General features: G+C 44.7%; 2 protein-coding genes and 1 long non-coding RNA gene across 3 annotated transcripts; 2 read left to right on the plus strand and 1 right to left on the minus strand.

Annotated features, from left to right (window-relative positions):
* Positions 1-5,447: 5,447 nt before the first annotated feature.
* Positions 5,448-7,017, plus strand: LOC120965450 (uncharacterized). The gene is made up of 2 exons (XR_005758434.3): positions 5,448-5,969; positions 6,480-7,017. It is a non-coding gene; the product is annotated as an uncharacterized lncRNA (long non-coding RNA).
* Positions 7,018-7,716: 699 nt separating this feature from the next.
* Positions 7,717-8,284, plus strand: LOC109785378 (uncharacterized). The gene has a single exon (XM_020343978.3). The coding sequence runs from the start codon at positions 7,717-7,719 to the stop codon at positions 8,086-8,088; it is 372 nt and encodes a 123-aa protein (XP_020199567.1). The 3' UTR covers positions 8,089-8,284.
* Positions 8,285-8,431: 147 nt separating this feature from the next.
* On the minus strand, positions 8,432-16,439 carry LOC109785379 (inner membrane protein PPF-1, chloroplastic). Its single transcript, XM_020343979.4, has 12 exons — positions 15,996-16,439; positions 14,523-14,633; positions 13,669-13,743; positions 13,074-13,134; positions 12,799-12,872; positions 12,606-12,710; positions 11,774-11,881; positions 11,210-11,313; positions 10,624-10,842; positions 9,394-9,538; positions 9,217-9,312; positions 8,432-9,054 (listed from the first exon to the last, which is right to left on the minus strand). The coding sequence occupies exons 1-12, from the start codon at positions 16,338-16,340 to the stop codon at positions 8,941-8,943; spliced, it is 1,557 nt and encodes a 518-aa protein (XP_020199568.3). The 5' UTR covers positions 16,341-16,439; the 3' UTR covers positions 8,432-8,940.
* Between the last annotated feature and the right edge of the window lie 1,672 nt (positions 16,440-18,111).

Below are 18,111 nucleotides of genomic sequence, written 5' to 3' on the forward strand. Positions count from 1 at the left end.
GAAAATGGTATTGGGATACCGACGATCGATCTCGGGCAAGTAACTTACCGATTGACAAAGGGAATTGTATACGGGATTGATTGAATCCTCGACATCGTGGTTCATCCGATGAGATCATCGTGGAACATGTGGGAGCCAACATGGGTATCCAGATCCCGCTGTTGGTTATTGACCGGAGAGTCGTCTCGGTCATGTCTGCATGTCTCCCGAACCCGTAGGGTCTACACACTTAAGGTTCGGTGACGCTAGGGTTGTAGAGATATTAGTATGCGGAAATCCGAAAGTTGTTCGGAGTCCCGGATGAGATCCCGGACGTCACGACGAGTTCCGGAATTGTCCGGAGGTGAAGAATTATATATAGGAAGTCCATTTTCGGCCATCGGGAAAGTTTCGGGGGTTACCGGTATTGTACCGGGACCACCGAAAGGGTCCCGGGGGTCCACCGGGTGGGGCCACCTATCCCGGTGGGCCCCATGGGCTGAAGTGGGAGGGGAACCAGCCCCTGGTGGGCTGGTGCGCCCCCCTTGGGCCTCCCCCTGCGCCTAGGGTTGGAAACCCTGGGGGTGGGGGCGCCCCACTTGGGTTGGGGGGAAGCCACCCCCCCTTGGCCGCCGCCCCCCTGGAGATTGCATCTCCCAGGGCCGGCGCCCCCCCCCCAAGGGGCCCTATATATAGTGGGGGGAGGGAGGGTAGCAGCACCACAGCCCCTGGCGCCTCCCTCTACCTCCTGTGACACCTCTCCCTCTCGCTGAGCTTGGCGAAGCCCTGCCGAGATCCCCGCTACTTCCACCACCACGCCGTCGTGCTGCTGGATCTCCATCAACCTCTCCTTCCCCCTTGCTGGATCAAGTAGGAGGAGACGTCTTCCCCAACCGTACATGTGTTGAACGCGGAGGTGCCGTCCGTTTGGCGCTCGGTCATCGGTGATTTGGATCACGACGAGTACGACTCCATCAACCCCGTTCACTTGAACACTTCCGCTCACGATCTACAAGGGTATGTAGATGCACTCCTCTCTCTCGTTGCTAGATGACTCCATAGATTGATCTTGGTGATGCGTAGAAAATTTTTAATTTCTGCTACGATCCCCAACATAATGTTCAGTAAAAGGATATTCAAAATTATGACAATAATTATCACTACTTTTTATAACATAAGTATGATCACAATAATCATCATAAGTAGCAACTTTGTTCTCATCATAGATAGGAGGCATGCAACCATCATAGAAAGTTTGATCATTCAACGTAGGGGGACTAAAAAGATCATCTTCATTAAACATAGCATCCCCAAGCTTGGGACAAACATTAATTGCAGCAAATAAATTCTCAAACATGTCATTCTCATCAAACATAGCATCCCCAAGCCTGTGGCTTGGCATATCATAAGCATAATCACTCTCATCGTTAATAGTATGAATAGCACCAATGGTATAACAATTGCTATCATCATAATTTCCCAAGTTGGTGCCAAAAAGATTTCCAAGATTATAAGAAGCATCATTATCCTCCCAATCATAATCATCACAACAAGCAATAGGCATAACAAAATCATCATCAAGTGCATCATCTTCCACAATTATTTTTGATTCATTTTCATGAGGCACAACAATAATGGGAGCAACATTATTTGGGAGAGATACCTTTTTACCTCTATTCTTTCTTCTTTCTTCTTCTTCACCACATCATGTGTGGGTTTAATTAATCTTTTCAAGCTTCTTATTGATGAGATTGATTGGATAGGAAGCGCCTCCTTGTTACCTGATTCATCATAATAAACACTCGGAGGGTATTGGGAAATATTTTCCCTTTCATTAGTACTCTCTTCATATCCCATTTGTTTTCTTGTCTTTAGGTAGTTGGCAATATAGGGATTCTCAATGCAATTTACCGCACAAAACATATAAATTTTTTCTAGATCAAAATCAAGAAAGCTCTCGGGATTTGGAAAACCCTTAGTTATACGTTTCATTTCTTCATACCCCAAAAGAAGACTAAGCTCTTTATGATGCTCAAGGTTAATCAAGTTATCACAATTTTTGGACACGATTTGATCATGAAATAATTTGCATTGGAGGTTTAAATGACCAAGTTCATTGCAAAGTTCACAAGGATGGAGAAAAAAATTACATCTTTCAGCACAATCATCTAGCCTCTCTTGCAACTTTTTCGTTTCTAAATATTTATGCTTCTTACAAAATCTATCTTCCCTTTTTGGTGTGCAAAGGCACTCCCAATTCACTCCGCAAAAAGTGACATGCTTATAAGAAACATTTTTGTCATGACTTGTGCAATCATCATTAGCATTTTGGATAGTCAAAGAATTCACACTAACAACACTGCAATCATGCTCATCATTCAAATATTTTGTGCCAAGCATTTTATTGACTTCTTCTTCTAAAAATTGAGCACAATTTTCCGATCCATCATTTTCAAGAAAGACATTATAAAGATTATCAATAATATGATGCAACCTCAATTCCATTTTTTTGTAGTTTTCTTTTATAAACCAAACTAGTGATAAAACAAGAAACTAAAAGATTTAATTGCAAGATCTAAAGATATACCCTCATGCACTCACCTCCCAGCAACGGCGCTAGAAAAGAGCTTGATGTCTACTACGCAACTTTATTCTTGTAGACACGTGTTGGGCCTCCAAGCGCAGAGTTTTGTAGGACAGTAGCAATTTTCCCTTAAGTGGATGACCTAAGGTTTATCAATCCGTGAGAGGTGTAGGATGAAGATGGTCTCTCTCAAACGACCCTGCAACCAAATACAAGAAATCTCTAGTGTCCCCAACACACCCAATACAATGGCAAATTGTATAGGTGCACTATTTCGGCGAAGAGATGGCGATAAAAGTGTAATATGGATGGTAGAAATATACTTTTATAATCTGAATAAATAAAAACAGCAAGGTAGCAAATAGTAAACGGGCACAAAAACGGTATTGCAATGCTTGAAAATGAGGCCTAGGGTCTATACTTTCACTAGTGCCATCTCTCAACAATGCTAATATAATTGGATCATATAACCACCCCTCAAAGTGCGATGAAGAATCACTCCAAAGTTCCTATCTAGCAGAGAACATAAGAATAAATTGTTTGTAGGGTACGAAACCACCTCAAAGCTATTCTTTCTGTTCGATCTATTCAAGAGTTCGTACTAAAATAACACAAAGCTATACTTTCCATTCGATCTATCCTAGAGTTCGTACTAAAATAACAACAAACCAAATTCATATTCATAATACTCAATCCAACACAAAGAACTCCAAAGAGTGCCCCAAGATTTCTACGGGAGAAACAAAGACAAGAACGTGCATCAACCCCTATGCATAGATTACCCCAATGTCACCTCGGGAATCCGCGAGTTGAGTGCCAAAACATATATCAAGTGAATCAATACGATACCCCATTGTCACCATGAGTATTCAATTGCAAGACATATATCAAGTGTTCTCAAATCCATAAAAGTATCCAATCCGATAACAACGAAATCTCAAAGGGAAAAACTCAATTCATCACAACAAGATAAAGAGGGGAAAACACCATATGATCCGACTATATTAACAAAGCCCGTGATACATCAAGATCATGACATCTCAAGAACACGAGAGAGAGAGAGAGAGAGAGAGAGATTAAACACATAGCTACTGGTACAAACCCTCAGCCCCAAGGGTGGACTACTCCCTCCTCATCATGGTGGCCGCCGGGATGATGAAGATGGCCACCGGTGATGATGTCCCCCTCTGGAAGGGTGCCGGAACGGGGTCTTGATTGGTTTTCGGTGGCTACAGAGCCTTGAGGCGGCGGAACTTCTGATCTAGGGTAACCCCGAAGGGTTTTGGAATATTTGTGAATTTATAGGGTAAAGAGGGGGTGCGGGAGGCCACCGAGGTGGGCACAACCCACCTGGGCGCGCCTAGGCCCCCAGGCGCGCCCTAGTGGGTTGTGCCCCCCTCAGGGCACCCCCCCAGGTGCTGCTCTGGCCCATCTTGGGTGTTCTGGTCCATAAAAAATCTCCAGCAAGTTTCATGGTGTTTGGACTCCGTTTGATATTGATTTCCTGCGATGTAAAAAACAAGCAAAAAACAGCAACTGGCACTGGGCACTGGGTCAATAGGTTAGTCCCAAAAAATGATATAAAGTTGCTATAAAATGATTGTAAAACATCCAAGAATGATAAAATAACGGCATGAATACTTCATAAATTGTAGATACGTTGGAGACGTATCACATGTAACAATAAAAAATTATAGATACGTTGGAGACGTATCAATGCTCACCTGGGATCGATTGGTTGAAGACAAGCATTTCCCAACCTTGTAGTCTACCTGCAATTCCAAGAGGTTCAATGCACACACCGCATTACCTACAATTCTCTTCGTCCTACACTCATACTCCTAGTTGGAGGGAATATAACTCACGCACACGCATTGGCTAGTTGAACTGCTGAAGTAGTAGAAGTCAGTTGCCCAAATTAAAACTAAATGTCAACCTTGCTGCTCGTCTCCTTATCCCAACAATGGCGACAAAGTTTATTGGGGGGAGGGGGCATTGCCCCCCTCCTCCCCGAAAAAGTGTGAAGGTTTTTAGAGAGGGCTTATATGAAATCTGCATGTTCTGCCAATTGCCCACCTTAACTTAGGAAGCCGATTCGTCGAGACGTGATCGATCGCACAGAGCAAGGAAGAAAGGTAACTGTTTTGCATCAAACCTGTTTTCGCGGGGCGCTGACAGAGACAAAAATAGACAGGAACACAACTATCTGATAAGGATTCTCTAGGGCCAATCTGCTAAGGTAGTCCACCATGGTGTGATGACTCATTATACAAATTAAAAGCTCCCTTACAATATTTCTTGTGGATTCTTAAATTTCTGCCAAATAGTCACAATATACAAATTGGGCTTCGCAGCTCTTTGATGGGCGATATGGAACCTTCGTAGTAGACCTTGTTTTGATTTCAAACTGTTTCGATCACTAGTTGAATGTGTGTGTTATGCATGCTCCTTTATGCATTACTGGGCACACTAGTAGGAAAAACCCTATAGGTAACCACTTAGTAGTGGCACCCCCTTATTTAACCTGCCCTACTGCTACTTAGTAGTAGCACGGGTGTAAACCTTGTGCTACAGGTAAACCGTAGTAATAGCGCAGGTACAATAGGCACGCATTACTACTATGTAGACCCCACCGTGCCCCCCTCACATGCAGTAGTAGTAGAGCGAGGTGTAAAACCTACGCTACTACTAAGTGGATAGTCGTAGTGCAGGTGGATCATCCCACGCTACTACTATGGATAGACGAGGCCAGCTTGTGGGCCCCACTTATGAATACCGTGTCTGTCCCGGACTGTGCTACAACTACTGGGTATAGTAGTAGCGCGGCTTCCATGGCGCGTGCTATTACTAAGCACAGCACCTACCTACCCCCAGTCTATGTAGACTGGGCCCTCCTGGCCAGTCGCCCCCACTCTATGTCTCTATCTTCTCTCTCTCTCTCTCTCTGCTCGATCCCCTCCTTTCTCTCGATCTCCACCTCCGCCACTACTATCGCCGCCTCTCCTGGCCATCTCCGGTGGTCTTCAGCGCCGCGCTAGCTCATAAATTACTTCCCTCGCTCCGCTCTTCCTTTCAGTCCAACCAATCTCCTTGATTGCTTCCTCCTAGCCCGGTCCCTTGTTCTTGGTGACCTAGGGTTTCGTTGGTGGTTCTGGTGTGGAACTCCGATGATCCCCCGGTTGATGTGGGGTGCACAGGACGTCTCCATTTTTCTCACCGCGGCGCGGTGATGCTCCTGGGTGGCGTCTCCGTGCGATGGTGCCCTTGGAGCAGCGTCAGCGTGCCCGGCGCTTGCTCTGGTCGCCGTGGATTCTCCGACGAACTCCTAGCCCTTTCCTGGGTGTGATGGTGGTCAGACCACAGCCATGGTGTGGCTTTGTTTATACTACGGCTCCATCCCCTCTTGGTGAGCCCTCTCCTCCTGTTCTACGGTTTCTGCTCCACTGCTTGATGCTAGCCTTGTTTGTGATGATCTAAATTTAGTATGGAAGTGTTCTAGAGCTTAGTGGTAGTGGTTTGTGTCCTTGGTGGCAGTGGTGGTTTGCTCTGATCTAGTTCTTTGTACTGCTTAACTCTGAACTTGGTTGAATTTTACGCAGTTAACTCTGAAACTGTGCTTCTAGGTTTACTTCTAAGTGCTGCTAGTCTCTGTGTTGTATTAGCCGTAGTAGATAATTACTCTGTTAGTACTAGATTAGGGTCTCAACAATAATTTCTACTGTTGGCTCATACTGGCTTGTATTTTAGTGTTTGCTAAATGTTTGTGGTGTCTTTTTGATTCAGTTAAATGAAACTGCTGTTTTAGCTTCTATATATGTGTTGTTCAATGTGTTATTCCTTTCAGTTGGTCTATTTAATCTTTAGATAACAGTGGTTTATTATTGTTTTCAAATGTTACTGCTTGCAATCGGAGGAGGGTCATGTGATGCTAGAAGAATGAGCATACGCATTACAACAGGAGGCACTGACGGCCCATGCAGACGGGCGTGGGGAATGGAGACGGCAAAATTGTACTCCCTCCAGTGTTGTTTCATAAACGCTCTTATATTATGGGACGGAGGGTTTCATAAACGCTCTTATATTATGGGACGGAGGGAGTACGTCTAAAAGAGGGTGGACGAGCAGAAGCTGAAGAAAAAGCTGAAAATGGGAACACAACTATGGAAGAAGAGTAGGAGAAGGAAAACAGAGGAACGGAAAGGCTGATGCATGCTTGCGATGGTTATATTGCTTTGTGTGTGTTTATACTAGTTGCTCTATTTTGGATGCCGTTTTCAGTGTTGTTTCATGTTTGCTTTGTTGTTATTCCCTCTGTTCTGAATTATAAGATGTTTTAATCTTTTTTCCTGATTCAGATGTGTATAAACGTGGTTTACTGTGCTTGTTTATTCATTTAAATCTGTATGTAATCCATATTGAAATATCCAAAACATGGATGGGGCAAGCCTGCAAAACTCGCACCGGATGCTTTTTAATCTTTGTTTTGCTTCGTTATCGTTTGATAGTGGAACCATTTTTATAGCAAATTTTAGGAAATTACTTTTTAACAGGTCTTATAGCAAATATCATTTTTTTGAACGCAGTACGTGCTGGAACAAGCGCTGATATGTACACGCATACACTCATCCATATGAACACATACGTACACCCTACCCTATGAGCACCTCCGAGAGACTAACCGTCATATCGTCTTGAGATTGACGAAGTCACCAAAGACGTTTCGTAGTCCACGGTAATGTCTTCTTCCACTGAACATGCATCACCAAAAATCCTAAAGTAAATCCAAGAATAAATGCGAGCACCGGGATTTTTCGCTATAGCAAATATTGAAGGACGTGGAATGGATGCTTCCAAGATATCCGTGCTGAAACAAGAGAAAAACTAAACAGGGAGGGCGATCGAGGAGCGTGGGGCCCGCGCAGCCAGTGGTGCCTCCCGCCCATCCGCCACCGCTCGTCCGTCCATCAGTTTCAAACCTCGTCCGCCCGAATTCTCCACCGCTCCGCTCTTCCCGTCGCACGCATATATACGCGCGCGCGCGCCTCGCCGAGCTCCCCGACACACGCACGCACGCACGCACGCCTCGCGCGCTCGCAGATTTTCATCGCCGGAGAACCTCGACGTACGTACGTACGTGCGTGTGTACCCGCAACATGGCCGCCGCCGGGCACCGGACGCCGCTGCCGCTGCCGCTGCTCTTCCTCCTCCTCCTCGCCGCCGTCGCGCTGCTCGCGGCGGTGGCCGCGGCGGACGACGCCAAGCCGACCATCCTGACCCCGGTGGCCAAGACCCCTGTGGGGTCCTTCGAGGGCGACAAGCCGGGGGACGACGCCATGGACGACGAGGACGCCGCGCCCGTCGGCTCCCCCCTCGGCACCACCATGACCGAACCCAAACCGGAGCAGTCCACGCCCGGCGCCGCCGGGGGCGACGCGCCAGCGCCCAGCGCCGCCTCCTCCCTCGCGGCCCGCCTCGGCGGCGCCGTCGCCGTGGTCGCAGCGGCCGCCGGCGTCCTCGCCTTCTAATTAAGCTCCGTCCAGGGAGATCAACTACGTACTCCGGTGCGGCCAGCTCCATGCACGCGGGGTCGCCGGCAATGGCGGATCCAGGCCTTCACCCACGCTCATCGCTCTTCCATTCATCCTCTCTCTTTCTCTCTCTCTCTCTCCGTATATATGTATCTAACCACGTACGTACGCTGGCATGCACGACACTATGAAACTGCGAAAGCACACGAGTAAATTAAAGACCGTGGTGCGTGCAACATATAGTTCTCCAAGGAATTTTCCCATGCTAATCTCATTGTAAGTTCAGCACAGCTTTGTTTTTGCTTGCCTTGTCCAGTGGAGCAAATTAATTAAGTTTCGATTGTACAAGTATATAGTATATGATTAATCATCACTGATTTAGTACAAAGTTTCCAAGGGAGTATTACAAATTATTTCAAATTCAAGTGCAGCCACTAGATAGAGATGTGGCGCCTGAATGCCTGATACATAGTCCCAGTTTCCCATTCAGGCAAGGAAGATGTCCATTTATAGATTACAGCAAACCTTAGACAGGACACATTCGTCCCAATTTCCCAGCCGAAAATACATCAGAAGGAGGGATGATCAACAGTTCTCTACTCGAGAGCGATCCAGCCCTACAAGCTACACAAGCTACGCGTACTCTACATAAATCTCCGGTTCTGACAAGAGAAGCATACAGTTTGTATCTTGATCAATCTTGCCGCATGGTATTATGGTATCCTCCTGTGAAAAAATAGGCCGCCTGCATGGCGGTTTTGCACGAGCACGTCGAGGATAGCACAGCGGATACGCTGGAACCAACCAACGACGATGAACTCGTTAGATTCACCAGCCAGTCCGTGTTCACTATTCTGCGTCTTTACCATCCTCATCTTGGCCTCTCAATCTATTGTCGGAGGGGGAAGCAGCATTGCTTACTGAAGAATGGCTGTCGGCGTCGGTCGCTTCCTGAATTGTTCCCTGCACAGCAGGACGGCTTTGTTAGAATCTTTCGACCTATGATTGATTGAGTGCAGAGAGAGAGAGAGAGAGAGAGAGAGAGAGAGAGAGAGAGAGATTTCTGTTTGTGAAATTCTCCAGTTTTTACAGACTAAAATATGCTCCCATGCAAGAAGAATATACCTCTTCCGTGTTTCTGTTTGGGGTTGCTTCGTGTGTATCATGGCTAAGTCCGCCATTGCTACTAGCTGAAATCGGTTCATTTTCATGGGATTCCTCCTGTTCAATATTGACAAAAAATAACATTTCAGTTTTCTGAAAGAAATGATATTATGTCGCCAATCAACAAAATAACCTGACCTGCTCATCTTTGGTGTCTGGAGCAGAGCTGTCAAAATCCTGTTTCCCATCAATGGCAAAAGAGTCTACGCTTGCCTCTTCTGTTTGCTTTGCTTGTTCCACAAGTTGTTTTCTCCTTGACTCTTCTTCCATTAATTTCTTAAACCTGCCAATCATAATGCAATGCACAAAAACATATCACAATATGAAACATTTGCACCCTGTGCGGGTTAGTTAGCTAGCACAACAACAAAACAAAATAAAAACATTCATCCTTCAAGCAACACATGTCATGCTGCGTTTTCTTCTTGCTGGTACTCTTCTACAGTTACTAAATTCAATGGTTTATCAGCTCTCGAAATTCTATATTTTATTTAGTCTGGTGGATGCATTGGACTTATTTAGTAATGGCATGAATGATTCTCCCTTTTAAATGAGCAATATCAGAGCTAAAGTGGAACGGGACAGATAAAATGCACTACTCAGAGCTCCTAATACTTAAAAGCACAATTGACATGATGAAAACATGATGCTTTTCGTTGGCACATTACACTAGCTGCAGCAAGCAAATGCAAGAGTGTAACTGAAAGTGATGCACTGTCCAAATACTTTGACTGGGCATGGGCAGACAGGACAATATCGACGCTTACACATGTACCTACAGCCCAAGGACAAGAAGATGAAGTGTAGAGTGCTCATAGTTCATGTGAATGATTTACTGGACAGATATGCAGTCTCACATGATTTAATAGTACCGATTGCTATATTCCAAGCATGACACTAGCAATTTTCAAATATATTCTTGAGGTTGATCCTAAATTTCCTGTTGTACAAAAGGCTTCAATATATCCAAAATTGAATTACATCTGTTCCCCCTTATTTCAGTTCCAGTTCGAAACAGTGAGTATTTCTTATTTTAAGTCCGATAATCACCAGCTAGACAAAATTGTACTCCCTCCGTCCAAAAATGCTTGTCCCAAGCTTGTCCCTCAAATGGATGTATCTAGCACAAACTTGCTGCTAGATACATCCATTTGAGGGACAAGCTTTTTCGGACAGAGGAAGTAGAGTTTAGCCAGCTATATATATGGTCACTGAATTCTCATTTATCAAGATGCCAATTAAAATGCTTGCCAAACTTATTGCTGATGTGAGTTGTAAGGATCTTGGATCCAATGGTTGAGAGCACAATGACATTAATGCTGAGATAGTACATGCATTGAGCTGCAATCTTAAGCAATATCGCATTACCTTCCACCGCGCTGCGGTTCGCTTGGTTTTGGCACTTGACCAGGCTGGGGTTTACCAGCTTTTGGGAGAACCTCACTCTTATCAGCAGGTTCATACTTTCCAACATTAGTTGATTCCTCTCTAGCAAGCTTGTCAATATATTCTTGGACAGGATTTTTGGCACCTCCAAGCTTTTGAAGCCACACTTGTTGTGCACTGCTAAGGACATTATTTGTAAGCCTGCAAGAAAGTACAACTGGTAAAAACCACTGAAGCCACAAAATGACACAGAAAGCTGGCTAGGTCTGATGGAATGTTCACGTATGTCAACCTGAAACTAAAAGGAATGAAACAATCATGCTATAAAACAAAACGAAGATGTTTGAAGCAAATCAAAGCATGAGAACTTGATCTCAATTATGTATTATGCTGGGCTGCTGGCACAACCAGCATAGGTACATAAATAAATATAAATATGGAAATGCTCCGATGAGCATATGAGCACCTGCTCTATTTATAGGAAGTTATGTTAAAGCCTTTATTTCAATGAACAAATTGAACATGTTTTTTGTATAACAAACATCTGAAATTTCTAGTGTATACTCACCAATATAGACTCAATCCAGAAGGAACAGAAAGAGCAAAATAACCAATTAGCAAAGGCAGGAACTTCACTGCAGCTTGTGCACCTTGCTGGCTAGGATCATTGCTCTGCAATGACATGGACAACAGTAAGCTCAAGTAAAGACAAACCTCATGGGGTACCAGTTACATTGGCATCATACAGCAAAGGAGGTGTATGTCCTTGATCTTTGTGTGTTTCTTTCTCAGTGCCCCAAACGTTTTCCTCTAAAGAGTAAACAATTAACAGAGTTCAGAAAAGCTACAACTATACTGCTTTACACATCTTCACAGGTTACTTAAGGAAAGCAGAGAAAGACAGTCTTCTGTGGATATTTTGAATAATCATGATTCATGACTTGTTCAACCAGAAATAATGAAGCCAATCAGCAGCATTGTATTGCATGTATTCATTTTGAGTTCCATAATCCATATAGAAACAATCCAGCTGATATGAGAATTTCCATACTAGTACCGAGGACAAAAAATAATGCCCTGAAAAGAGTAGAATACAATACAGTAGATATGTTCAGCACTTGGCAACACAAACCTGTGATGATTGCATTATCTGAGCAGATAAGTATTGCGAAATAACCAGAAGAATTGGTAGAACAAGGTATGCCATAGTGTCCGACCAACCAAGTGGTGGATGTCCGTCCTACAACATCATCAATTATACAAGTGTCAAAGAAATAAGGAGAAAACTCCACAAACTTCCAGGTAACCATAGAAATTTCTGGGAGCAGAATTGTACTAGATGTGTCTGCTTTTAAAACCATAATTTTGAAGTGCCTAGAGACTGTCCACCATGCATGCAACCGTAATCTTCTAATGTAAACAAGTATTACACGACATTTTCTGCAGCCAGGTTTTGCAAGAGGATTAAAGGTCTGCACATCCTAGAAGATAGAAATGTCTACAAAAGTTGATGCAACTTATCATTGCAGAGGACCTTCCATCAATGTTCATGGACAATGCAACTATGCTGACAACACAGTTGCTTTGGTGCTTACAAAGCCAGCAAGTGAACACAACATACGTGTACATGTATCTGTCTTTTTTGGACAGCTAAATACAGGTGGGAAAGTCAAATCTAAGCAATATCACCATTTTCTGGCAAGAAAAATGTGAACAAGAAGACATTTTTTTACACAACACAACAATGTTGAAATGAAATAATTTAGCAACAACATTGAGAGGAATCAACATGGTCCTAAACACTAAAAGTTGCATCTAACTCAGCGGCGAAGACTAAACTGCTTGTAGTAAGTGCGACCGTGCTGATGCACAAAAATAATGGTACGAGTATGACATTACTTGGCCTTATAATTAAGGATCAAACCCAGGATATAACATGAAGTTATCGAGTTCTATATGTTTACCGTAAATGGAAAAAGCCAGGATATTCCTTGGCCACTTTCTCGAGCAGCAATTGTTGTTGGACCAGCCAAAGAAGGTATCCAAAAAAAGCCTTCCGTAAGAAGTCCCTTTTTAATGAAAATAGACGCATTAGCTAATATAGATGTTTAGTGTTCAACAAAAAGAATGACAAAAAGAACATTTAATCATATCAACCTCATTAGCTACATTGGAGAGAGCTTTGTATAGACCAATCCAGACTGGTATTGTTACAAGAGTAGGCAAGCACCCTGGTGCAAAAACATGCCAAAGGAAACTGCACGTCATTAACTATAAACAAGAAAATACCTCAATAGAAACGGTAGCAAACTAGCAACGAATCAAGAAAATGTGAGACCCAATTAAATTGAAGTCTTACTATGCATTGAGCTTTGAGGGGCTCACATTGAGCCCCTGGTAGGAAAAATACCAAGCATAGTGTGTATAACTACCTGCAAGTGGATCAACGCCAGACAACTTATATATATGGGCAGTTTCGAGTTGTATCCTTTCCTGGAAAGATAAATAAATAACTTACAAACAATAGTGATTTCAGTAGCATTCCAAATACATTGGTAAGGATCTATAATGTACTATGTAAATCCATTCAATTTTATCACCCAGGTGCCAACTGAGTTATTTTAGTTGATCGTTTGTTTACATGCATTTTATCTGATACATGCACTTGGGGGAATAAGCACCTTTTTTAAAGACATTTTGGATAATATCTCACTTAGCTGCATGTCTTAAAAATGTACTTTGAAATGAGCTAACCCTACATTAATTCAATCATGTGGCTTTCCCACAGAACATCTTAACAGCTCTGAGGAAATATAAAATAAACTACATGAAAAATATGTCTTTCACTTGATGTAGACCTTAATGCATATTGCATTTATTTTTGCCCCTACTCAATTGATGACAAAAGGTTGACAGGTTATCATATCATCGGTCCACTGTGTGCATTGAAGAATCTAATTTAAGAATATGAGCAACATTCCAATAAAGGAACACATGCGGAAGTTTATATATGTAAAACATAAATACCTGATCCCCAGCATGTCGTTCCTGAATAGCCTTCACTTGAGGTTGAAGTGACCTCATTGCAAGTGCAGATTCGACCTAGATGGAACCAAAAAAAAAAAACGAGTTTCACTATTGGATACAAGAATATCAGAAAACATTTAAGCACTTTAGCATCAAGCAACAATATTTGCCAAGCCTGGACCATGCAGGACTGTGACAGGGTGTGATACATCCTCATTTATCACTAGTAGTAGGTAATGCTTGAATGCAAAATTAAACTCAGTAGACTTTAATGTCATCAATTGTTTACGGCCAGAAGTTCCTCCCAGGGCCAGCTGAAACACACGTGATTCACATTGTTCTTGTAGAACAGACCCCACAATAAAGTTGTTGCCAGATAGTACTGGACTACCGGTACAATCAATCAATTGATGTATTAATTACTGGTTCAGCTGGGGAGGACCTGCAAGGAACCACCATGTCACCATCTACTAGGATATGCTTGAAGGTACAACCAGTATATATATAAGATAAAACGCTCTCAAAATGCTGGATATGCATCGTGTATTCATGAATATCAAGATTGTCTTGTTAAGCTGTGGATCACAATATTTCCAAAGTTCAGTCATGGTAAATGCTATCGTTTCTCAATAAATGCTGAGTGGAATTGCAGATATATCACAAATTCATAATGCCTCTTAGAAAGAACTCCCACGATGCACAGTTTCACACTTCTATGCAGTAATCATTTTTAATCATGTCACGACGAAATAGTGAGCATACATCACCACCTTTATTTGAATAACATTTACTGCAATCTAAATTCGAAATATCCCATTAAGTTCTGGCCGTAGCAACACGGGAGAGAGATTTACCTGCTTCTTTGTAAGAGGAAAAGTGGCCCCCTTAATCAGAACCGTCAGGAGGATGATCGCGAAACCATATGGATAAGGAACATGAAGAGTCAAAAGACCATCTTTCAGAACCTGCCAATGGGAAAAAGATACATATCACATAATATATTTGAGGTTTCGGGCATGATATAAACACATATAACGAAGGGGGGTTATACTGTACACAAATGTGAATGCATACACTTATACCAAGAGGTTTTTAACACTAATGTTCACTCCTACGATCACATGCTCAAAAATGGAGGAAAGCAGAGATAAACAGGTGAACAGTGATTCTCTCTTCATCCCCTCTCTGAGCGTAGTGAAAAGCTAGGCCTCATTCATTTCCAAGCCTAGCATCATCTGTGCGTGTTGGAAATTACAATAGAAGAAATCAGGGTATGTTCGTGTACCCAAAATCGGAAACATGCAAAATTACACATTATTCTTGACAGCAAGTAGTCCATTCCCGCAAAGAACAAAATATAGGCCAAGCTGCAGAAACTATACTACTAAGTATTAATGAACAGCATCGCTCTTTAAGTGAACACCATTCATCGCCATTGTCTTCCTAACCAGCAGTGCCCATGATAATTCCGTCTCAACAAACGTACTTTGGGCACAGATGTCAGGAAAGCCATTTCTTCTTCTGAAAAGTCATTGAGGCTGTTGCAGCAGTTACCAGAAAATGGAAACCAGCCCTTGCAAGATCCTACCAGGCTTTAAGCATATTTCAACAATTTCCTTTCAGCAGTATGGTGTACTAATAAAGCATATACCGGCTGGGCATGCTGAATCTTATCCCCCAGTCTATACTACGCGCTAGTTAGCTACGATTGAGCATGCTGAGAAATTTCAGCACTCCCTTGTAACAGCAACCAAACGGCCCCTGTAACAGCAACCCAACGGCCCCTGAATCGGAATTGTTCGGCGAATCGCTTTCAGGGGACTCAAGTATCCAGGCAATTAGATCACCATGTTTCCCGAAAAACAGTGGCGAGGATTTTTCAGCGCAGAAGGGCTGTACACCACAGTATCACGCGCTACATTTGAGCATGCTGAGAAATTTCAGCGCTCCCTCTACCAATACCAACCCTACCGCCCCTGGACCGGCCGAAATTGTCCAGCTCAGGAATCTAGCTAGGCAACTACTCCCTCCGTCCGAAAAAGCTTGTCCCTCAAATGGATGTATCTAGCACTAACTTGATGCTAAATACATTCATTTGAGGGACAAGCTTTTTTGGACGGAGGGAGTAGTAGATTCCACTGTTTCCCGAAAAACAGTGGCGCGGATTTTTCAGCGCGGAAAGGGTGTAGAGCACGGTATGACACGCTACAGGCGCGAAAATGGTAGTGTCCTCGGAGCAGAAGGAATGGCCGTCATCGTAAGCACAGTCACACGGCACGCAACGGCGAGCGGGGGAGGGGAGAGGGGCGGGGCTAAGGCGGGCGCACCTTGAGCACGGTCTCCATGGAGCCGGTGATCCCGGCGAACCAGTCCCCGGCCGCGGCGGCCTCCTTGGCCCCGCCGTCCGCCGCGACCCCCGGGGCGGCCGCCACCGCGGCGTCGGCGACGGTGTAGAGGAACGCCTCGACGCGGCTGAATAGCTGGCCGACGTCCTCGATCCCTCCGCCCCCTCCCCACCCGAGCGCCGCGACGGCCCGGCCCCGGCGCCGCGCGGGGAGGGGAAAGCGGGGCAAGGCTAGCACGGAGGGCGAGGCCCGCGGCGGCGGCGGCGGCAGGGCGAGCAGGGCCTGGGGGTGGCGCGGGAGGAGGAGGTGGAGGCTGGGAGCCGCCATTCTGTTGGGGGGGAGGGGAGGAGGCGGTGGCCGGCGGCTGGGCTCTGGTCGGAGCGGCGGCGACTGAGTGAGTTGGACTTTGTTTGTGTAGACAGCGATCGGGCTGGGAGGCGGAGCAGTTGGGTACGGAAGTTATACGCACGTGGGCCGGTGCTACCTCAGGTGTGGGCCCCGCGGACGGAATCCAGGGTGGGCTGGGCCTACTACCTCAGGTCTGGGCCTGCAGCATTTACCACACGTTGCTCGTGCAACGCCTCCTCATTCCGTCATGATTTTTTTCTCAGAATGTTTTTTTTTAACATTCAGCCCAGGTCTTCTCATCAGTCGTACGCCGGTACTATTGGCACGTTAGCGACGTAGCACGTACCCCGTCATGCGTCCGGTTCTCTGTGGGCGTGTTTGGTTGCTTGGGTGGCTCTAGCCTGCATCGGATGAGGGATACTGGGTGAGTGTGGCCTGGCTGAGCAGGTGCAAAGATGAGCTAAGATGTGTGTTTGGTTACCTGTGTGTCCATGGACGCCAAGCAGAGATATTGTTTGGTATAATGCATCTGAGAGTGTACGGGGATTTTGTATGTAGGAAATGTTGTTTGGTAGGTTGTATTTGAGCTGGATTTGATCACCTCTTGTTAAGCGTACGTACTTGCAGGTAGAATCAATCTTTACAAAGCTCGGTAATTGCTCAAATCCACACATGTTATCCCCGCAAAAAAAAAAATCCACACATGTTACGTACGCTTGTGACTTGATGCCTTCTAATCTGAATCCTAGTGCCCCTGCTAACTTACACAAGAGGATCCAAATCATTAATCTGTCCTCTAATCTGCGTCCTAGTGTCCCTGCTACCCCTGTTGACCCTTGCTCACCGTCATACGCCTTTCTACCGCTGAGTTGACGGAGAACGTATGTTGGAACCCGGCTGCATTGCGGGTGCGATTTTTTTTAGCATAATAACTTTATTCCTCAAATAACAGCAAGGTCGTTTACATAATGATGAAGAATAAAGTCAAGGACGAAAGTCTCCCATGCTTGTGACTCTTTAGTGCTAAAACAGTGCTTTGCTAAGCCATCCGCTAACAAGTTTGCTTCTCTGCTGCAATAATTAAAACTGGTACTACCGAAGTTCATTGCCAAGAGGGAGCATTCTGCAATGACAGGAACATCCGCTCCCATATAAGCATCCGGATTAGATATAGCCTCCAGTGCTGTCATGCAGTCAGACTTAATGATAAGCTTTGTGCAACCCAATTTCGCTGCGAGATACAGTCCACATCGAATAGCAATCAACTCTGCTAAACCTACGCTAGACACGTGGGGTAATACTAAGGTTTCTGCCCCTAGGAAATTTCCATGGTCGTCACGAGCCACTACACCGCAAGCTCCTCTGAAATTCTCCTCATGAAATGATGCATCAATATTCACTTTGATAACTCTCGTGCTTGGCTTTTTCCATACATGATCAGTACGTCGTATTGGCTACTTTGGTGTATTAGCACGAACAAAATTTGTAGCAAGAACCTGGATGAAAATAGCTGTTTGTTCTGGCGTTTGCACAGTCTCACCCTTCGTACTTTGTCTCCTTTGCCACCAGATAAACCACATGGCCACCAAGATAAACTCGGCCATTGGTATATTATGTGTCATCGTACGTAGCCTGAGCAAAATATCCAGGTTTATAGATCCCGACCGGTCCTGCTGAACGGCTTGGTCGATCACCTCCGATAGGCCAAGTGCTGTCACCTGGCCGGCCGAAACCTGCGTTCCTCTCATCC

The sequence above is a fragment of the Aegilops tauschii genome, chromosome 5 (genome assembly GCF_002575655.3).
Source record: "Aegilops tauschii subsp. strangulata cultivar AL8/78 chromosome 5, Aet v6.0, whole genome shotgun sequence".
Lineage (NCBI taxonomy): Eukaryota > Viridiplantae > Streptophyta > Magnoliopsida > Poales > Poaceae > Aegilops > Aegilops tauschii.